The following is a 20909-nucleotide window of genomic DNA, read 5'->3' as shown; positions in this document are numbered from 1 at the left end:
TCACCGCTCTGTGCCTTGGCTGATGGAGGGGAGGATGTGGCTCAAGGTCCCGGGCCTGGAGAGCCGCTGCTGCGAATCCCGCAGCTGCTCCGATTCACGGAAACCGCCAAGTTGAGTTCTCCGCCCAGCCTGCCCCGTCCCAAGATGCTGCCCAAGCCGCTGTGGGATAGAGCTGCAGCCCCTTCTCTTCTGCCCACTGCACGCAGCCTTGCCTCGCCCTCTGCCTTCCTCGGCCAGCATCCCCTGCAAGACCCCAGCTACCTCCCAGCGGGACGCTTCCCAGCCCCCTTGTCTGTCCTCTGGCCCCTGTCACAGAGCAGCTGCTGGGCCCGGTCCTGGGTGCTCCGGAGGACCTGAGCCACGCGGGCCACCCTCCTCCCCAGCCCAGCCAGGGCCTCTGGGGTCGGAGGAGGGCTGGGCACTGCTAGCTTTTGAGGTTCCCGAAATGATTTTTTAAAAAGGAAGAAATGTATCCAAAGGGCTGTATAAACGTTGTAGTATATTTAATGTATATATCAAAAAAATTAACTTTAAAAATTTTATTTCTTTAAAATTTTTCTCCCCAAAGCGCCAGTACATTGTTGTGTATCCTAGTTGTAGGTCCTTCTATTTCTTCTGTGGGACACTGCCTCAGCATGGCTTGATGAGTGGTGCTAGGTCCATGCCCAGGATCCGAACCCACGAACCCCAGGCCACTGAAGTGGAGTATGTGAATTTAACCACTACACCACCGGGCCAGCCCCCAAATTAACTTTTTTAACAAAAAGGCCATGTAATGCAGTTGTGCTATTCATGATATGATTGTAGAACTCCTTGAAAACTACACTGATTTGTAATGCAGCTGCTCATGGTGGGGTCCTGTCTTGGCCACACGGAGGTGGCCTCTGTGCTTGGAGGACGCTGCACTTGGGCTGAGAAGGGCCCAGCCAGTAGTTACACCATGGTCTGGAGGGGTGAGGACAGTACAGATGTAGCCTTCAGCTCATCTTATTTGACTGGCAGAGTGTTCATTGATTGATTGATTGATTGGAGGAAGATTGGCCCTGAACTAACATCCATGCCAATCTGCCTGTATTTTGTATGTGGGAGGCCAGCACAGAATGGCTTGAGCAGTATGTAGGTCTGCACCCAGGATCCAAACCCACAAACCCTAGGCTGCCAAAGCAGAGCGCAGGAACTTAACCAGTATGCCACCAGGCTGGCCCCTGGCAGAGTGTTTTTAAAACCTTTGAATTCCCTGCAAGCTTTTAAAAGTCAAGAGATTTCAAACACAAATCCAGATCTTTGGCTTCTTTTGAGAAATCCAGACCTGGGACATGGGCTTACCTGTCCACAAGGTACCAGCTGGCTGGAGCCATTAGCTTCTACCCCTTTAGAAAGAGCCCAGCTTGGGGTCATCTCATTCAAGTATTAGAAGGCCAGAGGAAGGTAACAGAGGGAGCTGGGCAGGTGCCGTCAGGACTGGGCTGCAGCCTCCTGAGCGGCACCACCAGCAGCTCACACCCAAGACTCCACCCAGACCTTCTGGGAAAAAGCTTTCATCATGAGCAGTGTGTTCACACCATTTGATCCATTAAAAGGAAACTAGGGAGGAAAGAGCACACATTTTGTTGAAGAAGTTCGAAAAAAAAGTTAACTATTTAGTTGCCTTTGAGTTTGAGGGTGAGGGGACTGATCGTTGACATTTTGTGTATATTTTAAAGCCTTCTTCCTGCAGCAGAGAGAAGAGCAGGTGGACTTTCAGTACAACAGTCACAAATGTGGGCCCTCCGGCCTTTTGGGTCTGGTACAGGACCCCTTTAAAGAACAGCCAGCAGGCCTGCCTTTGCTCTGTCTACAGTAGCGTGTTCCAACTGTGAGCCATCCATCTGATCGCTTCATAACCACCACGGGTTTGGGACTTGTTTAAGGGAAATTTAAAGTCTTTCACTCACGTGTGAACTAGCCAAACCTTACAAGTGTCTATGTGTGTAAAGAAAATGTAACCAGCTAGGTTTTTTCTTAACATGAGAATTCTTATTATCTTTTCTGCTGTTTTCAGAGTTGGAGTTGTTTCAAAGAAATAATTGTTTCCCCCAAAGAAAAAAATGCCCAAGTCTTGGAACTTTTTCTCAGCTTTAAAGCCAGCACGCAAGCCCTGAGTGGAATCCGCCAGTCCTTTTTTAAAAGGGCAAACGCACACGGCTCAGCCTTGGTTTTCTTAGACTCTTTCTACTCACTGCTCTATGGATGTTCCAGGACATGGGTGAAAGTGAGTCCAGCTCCAGGACACACATTCCAGGTGGTCAATGTCCACACCTCGTGCACTGCTTGCTCTGGAGCGCGGGCCTAGCGCCTGGCAGGCCTCAGTCAACGTTCAGACAACAAATTCAGTCACGGAGGGCACCTCAGTTTTGAATATTATGCTGCTATTCAAATGCACAATTTTGGCAATTACCCAGCAACATGTAAAGTAGTTTTTAAAAGTTAAAAGTGTGGTTTCTTATAAGGCTGTACTGAATCCTGGGAAGTGTCCAAAACTGGGTCAGTGTGGCAGAATGAAAACGGCTCCTGTGTTTGGAATCTTAGTGAATGCTTTTGTTTTAAATTTCTTGGTGTTTTTTGTAAATACGGGTTTGTTTTACAACAATAAAGTTGCAGTATAGTTTCCAATATGAGAGCAGTGTGAGCTGTTCCAGAGAACTCACCTGGACGCTCACAGCATCCTCCTCACCGGCGCTGCCATGCTCCCACAACCCCAGGTCTCGCGCACCGCGCACTAGCTGTGCTGTCCTCTGTCTGGGAGGCTCTCCCCAGGATCTGCCCACCGCCATGCTCCACATCCTCCTGCACTCATGGCCGCTCTAAATTAGCTCCCCAGTCAGTCACCCGCCTTAAGAGCGCGGGGGCGACGTTCGCAAGGCCTCTCAAGCAGCGGGCAGCGAATATTTACGTAAGTGACAAGCACAGGCGTCCACACTCGGACTCCTGTCCCGAATAACGGGGGCAGAGGCACACGGGAACCGCACGTGGCCCTCTGGGAGTTGTAGTTCGGCGCCCTCCGCGCAGGCGCAGTCCGGCCAGCGGCGGACGTGGCCTTCATCCTCTCGTTAGACGAGGGAGTGCGGCGTGGGAGGGTTTCGGGGCGACGGGCTGGGGTGACGCCGGCGGGATCTAAGGGCCGAGCTCGGATCCGAGCCTAGCAGCCTCGGACCCAGGGGAGGGCGGGGCGAGCACGGAAGCGCGCGCTGCCTTCTGGGAGATGTAGTTCGGCACGCGCAAGCGCAGCCCAGGTTGATGGCGGCCGCAGTCTTTGTGCTGCCAACTAGCAGGTGAGTGAAACCCTGATGGAGCGGGGAAGCTGAGCCTGGCGGGAGGCCGCGAGGCCACGCTCGGATTCCGACCCTTGCCGCTGCGGCTCGAGAGTCCCAGGTAGGGGCGGGGCGAGCCCCTGAATAACCGGAAGGGAGCGCGCGGCCCTCTGGGAGATGTAGTTCGACGCCTTCCTGCGCAGGCGCAGTGCTGGCTTGTGGCGGCCACGGCCTTTGTCCTGCCGTCCTGCGGGTAAGTAGGCTTGGAGCAGCCAGACCGCGGGAGGCCGAGCGGGTGTGGCATCCGGGGTCTTCCCTGGGACCCCGGCCAGGGTGTGTACCCAGCTGCGCGCGTCCGTGTCGAGTCCCCTTTGCTGCTTTAGGCCCGGCCGGGTCGCCTTGGAGGTGGTGGGGGCGGGTCCTAGTGGGCGGGGCTTGGGTTTAGGGGTTCGTAGAGTCTGAGAGGAGGGTTGGGGCGGGTTGGGGTCCTGGCTTTGGCAGAAGGGGTCAGGGTCTCCCGGCTTGGAGGCACAGTCGGAGAAACAACCAGCCAGACTCTTCAGAGACTGGAGCCAGCCTGACCTGCATCCCTCCCCTGCTTTGGTGGGATGTCCAGGGTTTGGAGGGTGGGGAAGGCCGATGCCCCACCACGGAGTCATCTCTGGAGCCTCACCTTCCTGAAGGGGGCTTCTGTCCCTAAAGGATGAAGGTGAGGAAGACCAAAAGCACAAGATTTTAATTCCAGTTCCCTAGGACCCAGAAAACAGACTTATTATATATTAAGCTTTTGTTGAACACTGACTGCATGTCCGGCATCCAGGCTCCTTCATTAATTCAACAAACACGTATTCAGATGTTCTGGGGGCTAGGGCCTGTCTTATGCCCCAGAGCCTCTGTGGATATCCCAATATTGTGTCCGCTCCCGGAGCCCACAGGTGGGCTGGGAAATGATAAACCCATAAGTGCGTGGGCCCTGTGGCCCAGTGGTTAAGTTTGGGTGCTCCGCTTTGGCGGCCCAGGGTTTCCCTGGTTCGCATCCTGGGCACGAACATGGCACCGCTGGTCAGGCCACGCTGAGGCGGAGTCCCACATAACACAACCAGAGGCACTCACAACTAGAATATGCAGCTATGTACTGGGGGGATTTGGGGAGAAAAAGCAGCACACAAAAAAAAGGAAAGAAACCCATAAGCACATCGCTGAACGAGATGACTCCCAGCTGGAAACTGCAGTGAAGACAGCGGGCACAGCGCGCCGGGCAGAATTGGGGATTGCGCAGGCCCCGAGACCGGGGGACCCTCCTTCCTTCGGCCTATTCGGTGGTGGGCAGCCTGCCAGGGATGTGCGTGCAGGGTGCTCCGGAGCTGCTACCGGAAGCCCAGGCTTCCCTCCCGCACAGGCGCCTCTCGGGGACGCCGCCCAGCTCCATTTGCCCTTTTCACCCTTCAGTGCCCGTCGTCTTCATGTTGGGTCACCACCCTCTTTTTATGGGAGAGAGAAACTGAGGCACACCAAACCGTGTCCAGGAACCCCAGAACTGTCTGGCTTTCTGTCATAGTCGCAGAAATAGCCCTCACTCTGGCGATCATCTGTGCAGCCACGGTTGTGCCCTTTGCCCCCTGGCTATCAGTTTCCCTCTCTGCAGAATAGGGTGGGAAAGTTTGAGATCATCCTTCAACAGTGCCTGGAATAGCATGTGGAATGGTTCTGGGCAGATGCAGGCGCTTGGAAAGTGCCCCACTGAGGTTTCACTGCTGCAAGGTTTGGCCTGGGTGCTGGACTCCAGGCTGCTGGAGCCACAGCTCCTTCACCTGCCTGCACAGGGGTTCCAGGGCAGGGGGTTCTGGTCACCACAGGTGCCTGCCCAGTCTCTCACTTCCTTTTCTCCCCACAACTTCCTGCAGAGGAGCCGGCTGTTCCTGTAACAGGCCAGAGGAGGAGGGAATGACCGCTGGGCTCCTTGCTGCCGGGGCCCGGGTGAGTATACTGCCACCCTCACACTTGGATCTCTCAGGCCCTGACCTGGGTCCCCACCAGGCTCCTTCTGGCCTTAGGGCCTTTGCCCTAAGTCTGCCCCCTGCCAGGACTGTGCTTTAGCCACTTCCACATCCTCCTCCAGCTCTCACACCTCACCTCTGAGAGGACCTCTCAGATTCCCCCAGCTGCCCCATGCTGCCCTGGCAGACATCGCTCATCCATCCACTGATGTGCCTGGCACTTGCTCAACACAGGGTTCTAGGTCAGTACTCCCAGCTCACTCTTTTTAGCCAGTCACTTGGCAGACAGGTGCTGAGCAACTGCCAGGGACCAGGCACTGCCGCAGGCACTGTGGGTGCGGAAACAGACGGCATGAGCAGAATTCGCCATCCCTGTGGGGCTCCCAGTCCCTATGAGGAAAGTAAATATTCCAAGTGTTGTGCAGGGAAATGAGGCCCAGAAGAGGGTGGGCTTGGGGATCAGGCATTGACCAGCACAGCCCGGGAGGCCTCCCTGAGACCTGCAGGAGGGGAGGGAGTGAGGTCGAGGCACAGAAAGAATGTTCTGGGCAGAGGAAACAGCATGAACAAAGGCCCAGAGGTGGGACCACGCCAGGCGCTTTCCATGAAGGGAAGGCACTTGTAGCAGAAAGACTGAGAGCAAGGCCTCCTAGGCCAGCTGCATGGGGCCGGGGCCTTGGGAAGCAGTTCTGGCCATTCTTGCCACCTGCAAAGGCCAGCACACAGTAGGTGCTCAGTGAATGGCTGGAACGATGAATGTTCCGAACCCTGTGGTCAGTGCTGGACACGTGTCACCCTCTTCAGCCCCCACATTAGCCCCATGAAGTGGGAAGGAGGTGGAAACCAAGGCACAGAGGCACTCATCCCCAAGGCCCTGGCTGGGAGTGGCTGAGCCAGGCCTGAGCTCAGGATGCCCCTGAGCTCAGACCCTCTGGCTGTAGGAGGGCCCCGTGCTCAGCACACATCCTGCTGCGTCCTGGCCCTTCTGATTTCTAAATGTCCGAAAGTAAAGTCTAGGAAACAGCCCCGGGGGTCCTGCTGCCGAGACCCCTACCTGTGTCCTCACTCCTGCTCTCTCCCAGCCCCTGTTTGTGCTCAGGCACCAGGGCACAGTGTGAGCGAGCGGCCGACGCCAGCCGACATACCAGCTGAGGCGGCCCCAGCCGACGCCACCGTGACATCTAAGGGGTCCCCTGTTTGTCCAGGAGGAACCAGGTGGGGCACCGAGCTCCCCGCCTGGCCCCCAGGCCTGGAACCCCGTTCCAGCCCCGGGCCTGCTTTTCTCCCTCACTTTTCAGGGAGTTGGCCCAGCCCAGAGGACCCAGGTGGGGATCATGGCGCAGCCCTGTCCTCGGTGGCTGATTTGGGGCAACTTGCTTGACATCCCGGGGTGAACAGTGGGTAGACATGATCCCCAGGGCGTGGGGATGTTAAGTGAGCAATCCGTGTGTGTCTTCATGCGGTGCCGGCATGGCCCAGGCACCATCTATGTGTTTGCTCTGAGTTTGTTTTTTTAAGGTTCAGAAATTTAAAGTTCTTAATGTTGTGTCAAAAACCTGAAATTTTCTCTGGTGATTTCTAGCTTGATGAGTTGGCTGACTTACTGTTGAAGGCCACACAATACACATAGTGATGTTCTCATTATAAAAATGTCAGGTTGGGGCCAGCTCCGTGGCCGAGTGGTTAAGTTCGCACGCTCTGCTGCAGCGGCCCAGGGTTCGGATCCTGGGCACCGACATGGCACCACTCATCAGGCCATGTTGAGGCAGCGTCCCACATCCCACAACTAGAAGGACCTGCACCTAAGATATACAACTATGTACAGGGGGGGTTTGGGGAGATAAAGCAGGAAAAAAAAAAAAAGATTGGCAACAGTTGTTAGCCCAGGTGCCAATCTTTAAAAAAAAAAAAAGTCAGGCCACTCTTAGAAAGTCTCCAGGCTTCCCTCTAAAGCTGCTCCTGGTGTCACCACCATGCGCCTCATTTCCCCTCTGTTTATGTGCGTTTTTTCTGACAGATGGGAATAGAGCTTTGCTTCATTTTGTGCAGGGGATTCCCACAATTCAGGATTTCTCTGTCTGGAAGGCTTTTCCCAGCTGTGGGTCTCAGTCTACCCTGTCGTGTACTGGGTGGGTTTCTCCTGGAGGGTGAACAGGGCTAGTCTGTCTTCTCCCCTCCCGGTGGCGTCCAGCCTGCCCAGTAGGTGTAAACGATGCACAGGGGAGCCAGGTTCTTGTGGGGAGCAGGGATGGGGAGTGGAATTGCTGGAGAAACAAATGTAGGCATTTAGAAAGAACAGTCAATTGTGACAGTACTTCCTGCCTGTGTCCGCACCCCTCCTCCTCTCTGAAGGGCTGGGGTCTCTGTCCTCCTACTTGCCTTTACTTACTGGTTTGCCAGCTCTTTACAAGGCCACCAATCTTTTTCATTTATGTTGCAAATACTTAATTTGCTCTCATGGGTCCTTTAAGTGGCTTGCAATGACTTTTATCATGCAGAAGTCATGAATTCTGATGGCTCAATGTATTATTTTGCTATTGATTTTGTAACAAATCCCAACAAAGTTAGTAGCTTAAAACTACACACGTTCATTATTTTATAGTTCTTGAGGTCAGAAATCTGAAATGAGTCTCTCTGCACTGAAATCAAGGTGTCAGCAGGGCTGTGTTCCTTCTGGTGGCTCCACGGGAGGATCCGCTTCCTTGCCTTTTCTAGCATCTAGAGGCCACTCGCGTTGCTGGGCTCCTGTCCCCCTTCCATCTTCAAAGCCAACACTGGCCAGTTGAGTCTTCCTCACATCTCATTACAGTGACACTGACTTTTCTATCTTCTTCTGCCCCTGTGATTATGTTGGGCCACCAGGATATTCCAGGATAATCTCCTTACTTTACGATCAGCTGATTAGCAACCTTAATCCCATCTTGCCATGTAATCCAGGGATTAGGACGTGAATATCTTTAGGGAGACAGTATTCTGCCTGCTACACTCATTTTTCTTCTTTGTGACTTTTAGTGTTCCATGTCTTATCTGTGAGGACTTTCTCTGTCCCAGGGTTATTAAACTAATGGCTTATACTTCTCCAATTTATTTCCTTTTTTACTTTCAGCTCTTTAAGATTTCTGAAATTTATTTATATTGTGAGGTAGGGATAAATTGATTTTTTTCCCCTAAATAGACAGCCAGATGACCCAGCTTGCCCACTGATTTGAAATTCCCCCACAACCACACTGATTTGCTACTTATACATGGGTCTTCATATGCTTAAATTTAATTTATATAGGGAACAGATTCTTAATACAGTCATGCAGAGGCAACCCTTGGACTTGCTGCCTGCTGGCTGTATAACTTTGGGCAAGACACGTAAGCTCCCCCAGCTTCGGTGAAATGCGCTCTCAGCAGCGCGGACCTCTCACAAGGTTGCTGCGGAGATTAAATGGGGTGAAGTATTGTTCCAGGGCCTGGCATGGGTGACATGGGAGGTGGTTTTACTGGGTCAGTTTTTAAATCTTCTGTAACTCTTCTAGAATATATTCCAGGATATGGTAGATTTTCCCCTCGTGGCTAAAGTTTTCACCAGTCTGTTATCTGAGCAATCTTCTTCTTCCTAACTAATCTAGGCTCCTTCTTTTCTATATTAGGACTTGGTTTTAAGCTGAGCTGGTTTTTGAGCTCCTCTTTCCCTGCCCACCACATGGGTTTTTGTTATTGTCATTTTCTTGCATATATTCTTATGATTGGTGAAGCTTAGCCCCCTCTAATAATCCTTAGCTGCTGTACCCCAGTGCTTAGCCTATCAGACGTGCTCAGTACACAGTAGCCTGTACCATCTTTACTCCCAGTTGGCCAGACACAGGGGCCACCATCCCCTCCCTGCTGAATCCAGACACAAACCCAGGTGCCAGTGGAGACTGGGCAGGTCATACAGATGAAGGAGGCACCTCCAGCGTAGGCAGCAGGTAGGAGCTTCCTTCCTTTCCCTGAGGACATGGGCTTCCTCCTGGCTCTGGTCTGCCGCTCATCATTTGATTGCTGTGGTTGGCCTCTGTCTTGTTGATTTGTAGGAGCTTTTTATGCATTAAGGAAAGAAATTAGTGCCCTAGATTCATCACATGTTGTGCATATGTTTTCCAGTTGGCCATCTGTTCTTCAGATTTGTTCATGGTGGTTTGGCGGTGCATGTGTTTTTACTAGTTGAATATCTCAACTCTTTCTTGGAGAGAAATGTGGTAATCAGAATTCTAAGATGCCCCCAGATTTCCTGCTCCCCCTCAGTGTGCATGCCCTGCATAGTCCCCGGAACCTGTTAATAGGATGAGATGGCACTCCCTTGACTGTGTCATGTCATGTACACAATTGGCCTGAAGAAAGGGAGGTAGTCCGAGTGGACCTGACCTAATCACATGAGCCCTTTTAAAACAGGTTGGTTTTAAAACAGGTTGCCTGGCTGGTTGCGGGAGAGGAGGTTGGAGATACGCATTCAGCTTGTCAAGAAGAAAGCAGATATCCATGTTATAAGCTGTCATGGAGGGGGCGGCTTCTAGGAGCTCAGAATGACCTCTAACCAACAGCTTGCAGGAAAACGGGGACCACGTCCTACAGCCTCAAGGAACTGATTTCCGTCAACAAGAATGAGTCAGGGAGCAGTTTTTCCCCAGAGCTTCCAGCCAGGAACACAATCTGGCTGAGACTTGATTTTGGCCCCATGAGACCCGAGCAGAGGGCTCAGCTGCGCCTTGTTGGAGTTCTGACCTGCAGAACTGAGATGGTAAACAGGTGTTGCTTTAAGACACCAACTCTGGGGTAATTTGTTACGTTATCAATAGATAACTAATAGAGAAGGAGGGGAACATCTAGGTTTCATCTCATGATTAGAAAGATCATCTATACCCCAGTATTTTTTCTTTAATCGCCTTTTTCACAAGGGCTTTGTGTTATTCATCTTTTGTCTTGGATCCATCAGGATGTTATTTCGGCCACAAGGCTGAGGCAGGGATCCAACCTGACAGTTTTCCAGGTGTTCCCTGCCCCCACTGCCACTCCCAGGGACCTCTCAGGCAAGCACAGTTCCTGGTGACCCCAACGTGCCCAGGACTGTCCTCCCTTTCATTGTTGACTCCTCAGCAGCATTCCTTATTTCAAGAGACTTTTTTCCAGCCAAATTGCTGGAAGACAGGGTGTGTCCTCTTACATCCTAAGATCTCCCCTTCCTCCAGAGCCCCCAAGCCCCACAGGAAAAACCTGGCCCAAATCACCAGACCCGGGAAAACCCCCTCCCATCCAGCTTGGCCGACATCCCCATTCACCAGCTTCTCCCACCAGCAGCCAGTGCCAGCTTGGCCTGGCTGAGGGCACTTGTGTGTGATGTTTCAGGAGCAAGTGACCTTTGAGGACGTGGTTGTGGACTTCACCCGGGAGGAGTGGGGGCAGCTGGAGCCCGCCCAGAGGACCCTGTACCGCGATGTGATGCTGGAGACCTTTGGGCTCCTGGTCTCCGTGGGTGAGGCCACACCCGTTCCCCTGATGGTCTGCCCCCGGCACAGGTTCTGATTCTCCTGGGGTAAAAGTGGGGGTTGGTCTAGGCCTTAAAAGCGAATATGTGGGGTGTGTCTTGGACTTCAAGGATCCATTTTAGGGAATATCAGTTAGGATGTTATAGATCCCACCTAAAAATGCCAGAAGCAGAAAGTCATGGGGTCAGAGGGATGTCCTGGGCCCGGTGACCGCAGAATCCCAGGGAGGCCTGGTCATCCATGATGCTCTCAAGAGCCCCTCCTTCTGCCTCCATTCACAGATGGCCCCTCTGCAGGTGACAGGACAGCTGCCAGGGTGCCTCTCCTGGGTCCAAGAGCAGCAGAAGAGGCAGGGTCTGTGTCCCGGGCCCCCATAAAAAGTGCCTGGGTTATCTTGTTTGACAACCAGGTCCCCTCCACGCTGGTCATTGTTGCCAGTACTTGGGGGAGGAAGCAGAGCTCTGATTGGCTGGGACTGGGCCACATATCCACCCTGGGGTCAGGGGTGGCGTCAGGGACTCAGAGTGGGGAGAGCAAGTCCCTAAGGAATGTCAGGGGCTGTTACCATAACAGATGTGGCCTCTCAGAACCCCTAGCCCTTGGGTCCTGGGAGACTGAGGGTGGAGTGGGCAGAGGGCTGGAAGGGTCCTGGACAGAAGCACTCACTCCGCGGGTCTCCCCCGAGCAGGACACTGGCTCCCGAAGCTGGACGTCATCTCCCTGCTGGAGCAGGTGACAGAGCCGTGGGCAGTGGACGAGGGCCTTCCCCAAGGTGTGTGCCCAGGTGAGGTGAGGGCCTTGAGGCCGAGGAGCCCACCCAGCCCAGGTTCTCCCCGTATCTGCTCTTGGATTCTTCACAGCAAAGTGACTTTCAGTGAACACTCACCACATACCTATCCTGCTGTGAGTGAGATGAGTGCCTGTTGTCACTGAATTTACATTCTTGGTGTGGGAAAGGGGTGCACAATACTAGCTAAAGTAATAACAGTGAACACAGTGAGCACAGATTGTGATGAAGGCTAAGAAAATGAAAGCAGGTGCTAAGGTGGAGACCAGGGTTGGGGGGACCTGAGCAGAGAGACAGGGGCTCGCCTCCCCAAGGGATGACATGTGAGGTGAAGCCTGAACCCAAGAACAGTGCTGCCATGAAACCAGGCAGGAGAACAGAATTCCGGGCAGAGGAAACCAAAGTGCAGAGGCCCTGGGGTGGTGCAGCAGTCAGCTCTGGCCACGTAACAAACACTCCAGCCTCAGTGGTTTAGACCAAAGACTCACTTATGACTCATGCATCTGTGGGTTGGTGGATCCCAGCTGGGCTCTGCCCTGTGCCTGTAGGTGGGCCAGGCAGTTCTGCTCTTCATACCTCTTGTCCAGCTCCTGAGACCATAGGCAACTCTGCAGGAAGTGGGGGTCCCAGCACTCTGGCAGGCAGTTGCCCTCTGGCGTCAGGCCCTGACCCTGGTTAAGTGGCGGCCCATTGCCAGGGCCCAAGAAGGATGGTTAGTGTGTGGCAGGGGCTCCTAGGGTCTCCCCAGCCTCAAATAATAACCAGCCCTTACCCAGTATATTGGCTTGCTATTGCTGCTGTGACAAATTACCATAAACTTAGTGGCTTAAAGCAACTCGGCTCAGCTTACGGTCCTAGAGGTCAGAAGTCCATCCTGGGTCTCACTGAGCTCCAGTCACAGTGTCCGCAGGGCAATGCTCCTTCTGGAGAGTCTGGGGAGAGTCCACTTCCTTTCATTTTCCAGCTTCTGGAAGCTGCCCACATCCCTTGACTCATGGCCTTGTCCATCTTCAGAGTCAGCAATGGCTGGTCACATTATCTCTCATGTGTCACTCTGACCCCCATGCCTCTCTCTCACATTTAGGAACACTTGTAATTATGTTAGACCCAGCCCGCTAATCCAGGGTAATCTCAGATGATTAGCTAATGTCATCTGAGTAGCAACCTTAATTCTTCCTCAGCATGTAAGGTAACAGCATGTTCATAGGATCAGGGATTAGGATGTGGGCATCTTTGGGAGCCACTATTCTGTCAACCATACCTAACTTGACCTATTTTTTCCTTCTTAACTTTTCACTAGATTGGAACATAAATGGGAAAGGTGCCCACATCACTCCCTTAGGCCAATCCAGTGTCAGGGTGGGGGTTGTGGGTCCTGAGGCATGGCTGTGCAGAGAGGGCTGGGTACCAGGCCACAGAGGCCCTCCTGCCAGGAAGGAGGTAGAGGGAGTGTATTTGTTCGTTCATTCAGCATGTCTGCTGACCTCTGCTGGGGGCTGGGGGTACGATGGTGACCAAGGTGGACAGAAGCCCCCACCCTTGGGGAGCCCCACTTAGTGAGACAGACAAAATAAATCAGATCCAAGTCCTCTGACACCCCACAGGTCATCTATCCATCCTCCTAGTGCTGGGCATCTCAGCTGTTCTCAGGCTAGGGGAGCTGATGGGTTTCTTTAAGTCTGGGTGAAGAGGCACAGCAGTGAGAGGATGCTGAGAAGAACCTGGACCTGAGCAGGGGGAGGGCTGGCTGGGTGGTCCCTCCCCAGGTGGTGGCTTTTCCTCCCATCACCACCTGGCACTGTGGAGGTGGCTTTAGCCCAAGCCTGGCCATCGCCCTGCTCTTCCCAAGCCTGGGGCATCTGTCGACAGTTTCTCCGAATGCTCACTCTCTCCTCAGCACCCTCTCCCCACCTTCATGTTCTCTGCTCCTCTCGCAAACCCTACACCTACCCCCATACAGCTCACCCACCCCTGGTTATTCCCTGTGCCTCCCCTCCCTCTCTTCTTCTTTCCCTGATGTGCAAAACCATGTTTTTAAATGGTCAAAGCCACTTGTGCCTCGAACCTTTCAAAACCATCAGTTTTATCCTTCCATCTGCCCACCCACCACAAACTCTTCCCCCAGAACAGGGATTAAGGGACATTCTGTTTTTTGTTTCTTTCAGACTTGGAAACTAGACCCCAAACCAAACCGTCAGTTCCAAGACAAGACATCACTGAAGAAGTACCTAACAGTGTCCTGGTAGAAAGGTTCCTGTGGGACAATCTGTGGTGCCCTGAGCAGGGAGATGCCAACGGCCACTGGGAGCGGAGTCACAGGAACCTAGATGCCCGTGTGCTACAGGTGGCCTTCACACTGGAGAAGACACTCATTCAGGAGCAGCAGGTGGGGAATGGGCTTGGGGAAAACAGAGGTCTGGGCCCTGGTCTCGGCATTCAGCCAATGACCCCTGAAAGACGAGGCCCCCACATGTGGGGGACACATGGAAAGAGGGAGAATCTGGACTCCAAGTTAAATTCCCAACAGAAAACCTATGCAAAAGAGAAACCCTACAAATGTCAGGAATGTGGAAAGGCCTTTAGTCACAGCTCAGCACTCATTGAACACCACCGAACACACACAGGAGAGAGACCTTACGAATGTCACGAGTGTGGAAAAGGTTTCCGAAACAGCTCGGCACTGACCAAACACCAGAGAATCCACACTGGCGAGAAACCTTACAAGTGCAGTCAGTGTGGGAGGACCTTCAACCAGATCGCCCCACTGATCCAGCACCAGAGGACTCATACTGGCGAGAAGCCCTACGAGTGCAGTGAATGTGGGAAATCCTTCAGTTTTAGGTCTTCCTTCAGCCAGCACGAGCGGACACACACGGGTGAGAAACCCTATGAGTGCAGTGAATGTGGGAAGGCCTTCCGGCAGAGCATCCACCTCACACAGCACCTGCGAATCCACACTGGGGAGAAGCCCTATCAGTGTGGGGAGTGTGGCAAGGCCTTCAGCCACAGCTCCTCCTTGACCAAACACCAGCGCATCCACACCGGGGAGAAGCCCTATGAGTGCCATGAGTGTGGCAAAGCCTTCACCCAGATCACACCGCTGATTCAGCATCAGAGGACGCACACGGGAGAGAAGCCCTATGAGTGCAATGAGTGTGGGAAAGCCTTCAGCCAGAGCACACTCTTGACGGAGCATCGAAGAATTCACACGGGAGAGAAACCCTATGGGTGCAATGAGTGTGGGAAGACTTTCAGTCATAGCTCGTCACTCAGCCAGCACGAGCGGACGCACACGGGCGAGAAGCCCTATGAGTGCAGTCAGTGCGGGAAGGCCTTCCGGCAGAGCACACACCTCACCCAGCACCAGAGAATCCACACTGGGGAGAAGCCCTATGAGTGTGGCGACTGTGGCAAGGCCTTCAGCCACAGCTCCTCCCTAACTAAGCACCAGCGGATCCACACCGGTGAGAAGCCCTACAAGTGTAACACCTGCAGCAGAGCCTTCAGCCAGCTCGCCCCCCTCATTCAGCATCAGAGGATCCACACAGGAGAAAAGCCCTATGAGTGTACTGAGTGTGGCAGAGCCTTCAGCCAGAGCTCCCTTCTCATAGAGCACCAGAGGATTCACACCAAGGAAAAGCCCTATGGGTGTAATGAATGTGGGAAATCCTTCAGTCACAGCTCATCACTCAGCCAGCACGAAAGGACACACACGGGGGAAAAGCCCTACGAATGTCAGGACTGTGGAAAATCCTTCCGGCAGAGCACCCACCTGACTCAGCACCGGAGGATCCACACGGGAGAGAAGCCGTATGAATGCAGGGACTGTGGGAAAGCCTTCACACACAGCTCCTCCCTCACCAAGCACCAGAGAACTCACACTGGGTAGACCCATTCCACGTGTGCAGGGACACAGGAAAGCCTTAAGCCATAGCTCATTCCTTACTAGACTTGACCCGATGATACTCATGAGAAGCAACAGAAACATTTTTATACACAAGCTTTCACAGTCAACATACTCCTCAGACCCCCTCAGAGTTCACAGTGAGGGAAATGACGGTGGGGATACTGAGCTCCAGGTCGTCCATCCCTGAATATCAGGTCATCCAAACAGTAGGGACATGTGCAATCAATGTGGGGAAACTTTAGCCATGAGTGCCCATGAATGCTATGTCATAGATCCTACAGAGAGAGAAATGGAGGAAATGTAGTGGATCTGGGGAATTCTGTCCAAGGATTGACCATATTCCAAACCAGAGATTTTCAGAGTGGTGAGAAACCCAACAAATGCCTTTCATATAAAAGAACCAAATGCAGCCAGAATTTATCATTATTGCACATTACATTCTTAGCAGGGGAGAAGTGCTTATCAACGGTGCAAGCTGACTCTGATAGTCCCTACAAACAGTATGGCAGAGTGCTCCAGACACGAGCACATCCTTATGGAATCAGCATGGATACTCAACTGTCTCAGTGCAAAGTTTCCTGATTTGTGTGTAAATTGTTTGATCAAGATACATGGCAACCAGTCTCACAGTTTTGAATTCCATGAGACAAGAATATCCGTGTACTATAAACATTTTAAATTATCTGCGTTATTTTGCAATAAATAAACCTTTATATGCAATGGAATTGAAAAGATTTGTATAGGAAGACTTGAAATGTAAAGCCACTTCTGTGGAGTCTTCTGGATTCTGAGATGGCTTTTGCTGCTCTGCTTGCTATCAGTTTCTCTGCAGGACTCACAGGCATTAAGAACACAGATGTTGCTGTTTCACAAAAAGAGGAAGATTTTTCCCTTTGTTAAGCCACCATCTTATGAGCAATAGCACCTCCACATGGAACCTTATGTTTTGCAAGATTTCTCTCTCTTGAGAAATGTACAAGTTAATCTTCTCTTGAACTTTTTTCTTCTCTTGATTCTTCATCCTGGTGTTTAATAAGCTTTTGTTAAAATCTAATTTAACTTAAAGGTCCATAGTATTTCATCGAACTCTGAGTCCACTACCAGCAGTCCCCCGACAACCACAGCTCTTAAACAGTGACTTGCTACCCTCATTAGAACCCATATTTGAAGTGTATTGGCTGGTTTCGGTCACCAACCATCAGTTAGGGTTATATCAATTAGTCTGATTTTCCTAATCACAATGCTGGGATGTAAGTTTCCAGTTAACTTGAAATTTCTCCCTTGGGGGAACCATGTTGCAAATAGTCTTCCAATACTGTTCCTCAGTATGCCTGTGGAGTGCCTCCTCTTTTTTGGAATAATTTCAGAGTCATTTAAATGCCACTTAAGAAAATCAGTAAATAGTGCCTTGCAGCTCTCTCCAATAGAAACAGTGCAAGCTGCATCAGTAAACTTAAATACTGTAACAGTCCTATTGAAAAAGGCAAGCAGAAACAGGTGAAGTTAATTCACTACTGGTCTCTATGTATCCCAAATGTTACCATTTTGACATGTTGTCAATATAAAAATCACTGAGACGTTTTCCTTTCTTTCCGTACACTACGTCTTTGAACTCCAGTGTGTATTTCACATTTGCAGCATATCTTAATTCTCTGTAGCCACATCTCAAGTGCTCATTTGCCATGTGTAGCTGGCCAGTGGCTGCACTGAAAGGGAAGCTCAGTAGCCTTGGTCCTTTGATCAGCTGTTCTGTCCTCCCTCTTTTATTGCACATGCCCCGCCCCCCATGCTTCCCCTTGTGTAGCTTCTTGTCCCCAAGGAAACCAGATGTACTGGGAAGATCAGCTTCTTTAGGTAAATGGCATGACAGGCTCCTCCCCCTAAGTCTAGTGTAGCAAATATGCAATGCTGGTTGTGCATATTTCAGGCTCTCTAGGAATATCATTCTTATCATAGAACATTATGTTTGGAAAAAATGTTAAGACTCTTCTATTGCAATTCTGTTCAGTAAAAATGGAACCCAACCACACACTCTTGCCGTCCTGTGAAAATGCCAGATTTCTGGGAAATGGAGTTGTACAAGCTCCTGCCTGCCCTCTCTGCCCCTCCCCCTCCTTCCCCTGCAATGATAGAAAGAGGAATACAGCAGGCAGTTGGGAGCCATGGAGCAGTGCCCACAGTATCGCTTCTGCCCTAAACCAGGAACGAGGTGAAAGTCCCTACCAGAAGGGTGTCAGGAAAACTGTGGGACGAATGCACTCCTGACTCTCGAGGACCTCACAGACTTGGACAGTTGCTGATAGGTCTTAATTATTGACACTAAAAGATCAACAAGGAAAACTGAAGGGGGTGAACAGAGGTTAAGGTGAAGAATGGGGTAGAGTTCTGAGGCTAGGTCAGAAGAGGCCATGCGGTTTACACCATGCTCACTGGAACACTTATACTTGGAGCCCTGAGACGCCATGTGGGAAGTCCAGCTACCGTGAGGCTGCCCTACTGTGAGGATGCCCAAGCCACACAGGCTCTGCTTAGGGGTTCCAGTCAGCAGTCCCAGTCTCTGAGGCCCCCAGGTTCATCAGGCATGTAAGTGAACAAGTCTTCAGATGACTCCAGACCCTCAGTTTTCAACCTACCTCAGCCTTCAAGTTCCCAGCTGAGGCCTCAAACACGGTGGAGCAGAGACAAACCATCCCTGTTGTGCCCTTTCCAAATTACTGAGCCCCTGAATCTGTGAGCCAAACAAATTGTAGTGCTGTGTTCTGTGAAGTGTTGGGGTGGTTTGTTACACAGCAATAGTAACTCATGCACTCTGGGAGAGAGTCTTTTTTAATAGAAATACAGTTGAGTCAGTCCTGCTTCACCCTCTCCAGTGGCTTCCTACCACTCCTCAGATGAAGAGAAAATCCTGACTCTGGCAGAGAAGGTGCTGGAAGATTGGGCATCCACCCACCTTTGGGTCTCAGTCTACCCCAGATCTCTGTGTGCCAGCCACCTAGACCTTACTTGTTTTTCTGAACTAGTGTCTCTCACAGTGGGATCCATGGCTTTTGTCAACAGAAGCACCAGGGTGCTGATTATAAATGCAGATTCCTGGGCCTTGCACCAGAACAAATGAGTCCAAATCTTTGGGGTGGGGATGATGAGGCTGACTCTTGTATCCTCTGTAGCATGAGGGTCCCAGCGCTAAATACAACGTGCCGCCCTTCTCAGGCCCTGTGGAAAGACCCTTTCTGCTGCTCTTAGGAACCACTCCCTCCCTCTGTCAATTGGTTAATGCCCACATATCCTCCCATCTCAGACCCATGAACTCTGCCTCAGGGAACCCTTTCCAAACTTTGTAATACATATAACAATCATTATTTGTCTGCTTTTTGGCTTAAAGTCTAGCACTCTCAGCACACTCTGAGGGCAGGGAGCACCCTCTCTGACCCCCTTTCTCCCTCCCATGCAGCCGAGTGACTCAGTAAAAGTGACTCCCCATTTACCAGGTCTCCTCCTTGGGTCAAGCTAGTCACGGCAACACCATCTTTCTGGTGAATGACTGGTTCAGGGACCCAGGCTGCAGCCAATCAGAGCAAGGCTGTGGTGTCCAGGGGTGAAACTGTGGCTTATGTAGGTTCAATGAGACAAAGGGGAACGTCTCATTCTTTGCTAAGGAGAGACTCTGTCTTCCTCTGGACATGAACAAGGAAGCATATCTCTAAACTATGAGGGAAACCATCCTGAGGAAAAAGTCAACTCAAAGAAGACAGCAGAGCCGAGTCATCTAGAATTCAAGCAGAGCCCCAGTGGCCCCACCTTGGAGCTCACCTTCTGGTCTTCCTGTTATGGAAAATAAAAAGTATCCTCAAGACATCCACAATTTTGAGTTGGATTTCCAGTGACTGGCAGCCAAGAACATGCACCTTGGGTGGGAGATGCATAGAGACTGGAGAATTAAGTCACCTCTGGTTTCCCAGTATGTTTCTAATTCTCTCAGGCAGCAACTACTTATTGAGCAACAACTAAAGGCCAGGCACAACTCCAGATGCTGGGATGATACACCAGGCAATAAAACCCATGAAACTTCCTGGCCTCAGGAGCTTACATTTGGGTGGAAGAGATGGAAAATAAAGAGAAATGAATAAGTTATAGGCACATTACACAGTAAGTGTAATGGAGAAGAAATAAAGCAAGGAAGGGAAATACCAAGTCAGCTGGGCTTCTCAGTTACACAAGCCAACGAATTCCCTTTTGGCTTAGCCTCATTGCAAGTAACAGAAAATTCAACCCCAATTAAGGAAACACAACTGATAAATTACCTGCTCCTCGGGGTGCAGTGATAATTAAATGAGCTCATGGAATACCAAAGCATGCTGCAAAGTATAAAGCGAGTGTAAAACACCCATTGTTTGCATCACTCACAAAACCATCATTCCTATTAAATGAGAAAACGAAAGAGACCCTTTTCTGAAGAGCGCCTGTGCATCCGAATACACCCGTATTTTATACTGGCACATAGTATATATTTATATAGCTTACACAGTCACAAATAGAGAAAGAGGTCAAAGCTTCTAGCTGTCTTCAGGAGAGGCCAAGAGCAGACCAGCCACCTACATGCTGTTCCCTCTCACCCACCTCTGAACCCAGCAAGTCAGATTTCTGCTCGGAGGCCTTCCTGCCTTCCCAGGCTGCTCTGCATGCCTCTGCCGCCCACTCACGCCCAAGTCATTTTTGCTTTTGGAGAGCAGGTCTTTAAGGGAAGGCTCTAGACTTTGCTGTCCAAGAGGGATTAATTTATGTATTCTCCCCTTTGAAGGATATTAAGAGCCCAAGCCAGAGTTAAACAAGCGTGAACGGCACAGAAGATGCCTCTGGCCTCATGGCTGTTTCAAGGCAGTGGGCGGGACAGGCACCCAGGTGATCAGAAGGTAAACAAGGTAAACCAGACTAGAGGAGGAGACAGGGGGGACGCCAGCGTTATTGGGGAAGCAGCGGGTGTGGGGGGTGGCACCTTAAAGCCAGGGCTTCAGGGCAAGCGTCTCTGAAAAGGCGTAGGAACCGCTAGAGCACAGACTCCCAGGCAGGAACAGCCGGAGAGACCGCTCCGGTCCCAAGGGCCCTGGCGAGAGGCCGGGAAAACTGAGGCTCATCTGTCCCAGAGCCTCACTCCCGAAGCAGAGGCGCTACCGGAAGCCGGAAGCTCCTGCCGCAGGAGCCCCGCCCCGCCCGCACTTCCGGAGGCCGTGCGGGCCGGGACGGGCTCCCTCACAGCTGCCCGCGTTGCGCGCGGCCGTCTCTCGGGAGCCCGGCTCTGCGGAGGTCTCTCTTGGTAGCTCGAGGCTGGGGCCAGGCAGCCGGCCGTGTCACCGGGCCTTCTGGGAACTGTGCTTTCCGTAACCCGCGTTCTCACGGCTGGGAGTTCTGGGCCGTGTGCTC

General features: G+C 51.8%; 1 protein-coding gene across 4 annotated transcripts; it reads left to right on the top strand.

Annotated features, from left to right (window-relative positions):
* Positions 1–3441: 3441 nt before the first annotated feature.
* Positions 3442–19148, top strand: ZNF135 (zinc finger protein 135). Of its 4 annotated transcripts, none has more exons than XM_046680599.1 (5): positions 3442–3543; positions 5195–5267; positions 10658–10784; positions 11486–11581; positions 13750–19148. In XM_046680599.1, exons 2-5 carry the CDS (start codon positions 5235–5237, stop codon positions 15471–15473), a joined length of 1980 nt encoding a protein of 659 aa, XP_046536555.1. In that variant the 5' UTR covers positions 3442–3543; positions 5195–5234; the 3' UTR covers positions 15474–19148. The 4 variants fall into 4 exon arrangements, with proteins under 4 accessions (XP_046536555.1, XP_046536556.1, XP_046536557.1 ...); XM_046680600.1 differs by lacking the exon at positions 3442–3543 and adding an exon at positions 3612–3623; XM_046680601.1 differs by lacking the exon at positions 3442–3543 and adding an exon at positions 3807–3999 and having other exon boundaries at positions 11486–11569.
* The last annotated feature ends 1761 nt before the right edge of the window (positions 19149–20909 follow it).

Source organism: Equus quagga, chromosome 13 (assembly GCF_021613505.1).
Source record: "Equus quagga isolate Etosha38 chromosome 13, UCLA_HA_Equagga_1.0, whole genome shotgun sequence".
Lineage (NCBI taxonomy): Eukaryota > Metazoa > Chordata > Mammalia > Perissodactyla > Equidae > Equus > Equus quagga.
This window is presented reverse-complemented; position numbering and strand designations above follow the sequence as displayed.

Coding starts and splice junctions, on each gene's coding strand:
- ZNF135 (XM_046680599.1), top strand. CDS start 5,235: ATGACCGCTGGGCTCCTTGCTGCCGGGGCCCGG. Junction 5,268..10,657: donor TCCTTGCTGCCGGGGCCCGG/GTGAGTATACTG, acceptor GTGATGTTTCAG/GAGCAAGTGACCTTTGAGGA. Junction 10,785..11,485: donor TGGGCTCCTGGTCTCCGTGG/GTGAGGCCACAC, acceptor TCCCCCGAGCAG/GACACTGGCTCCCGAAGCTG.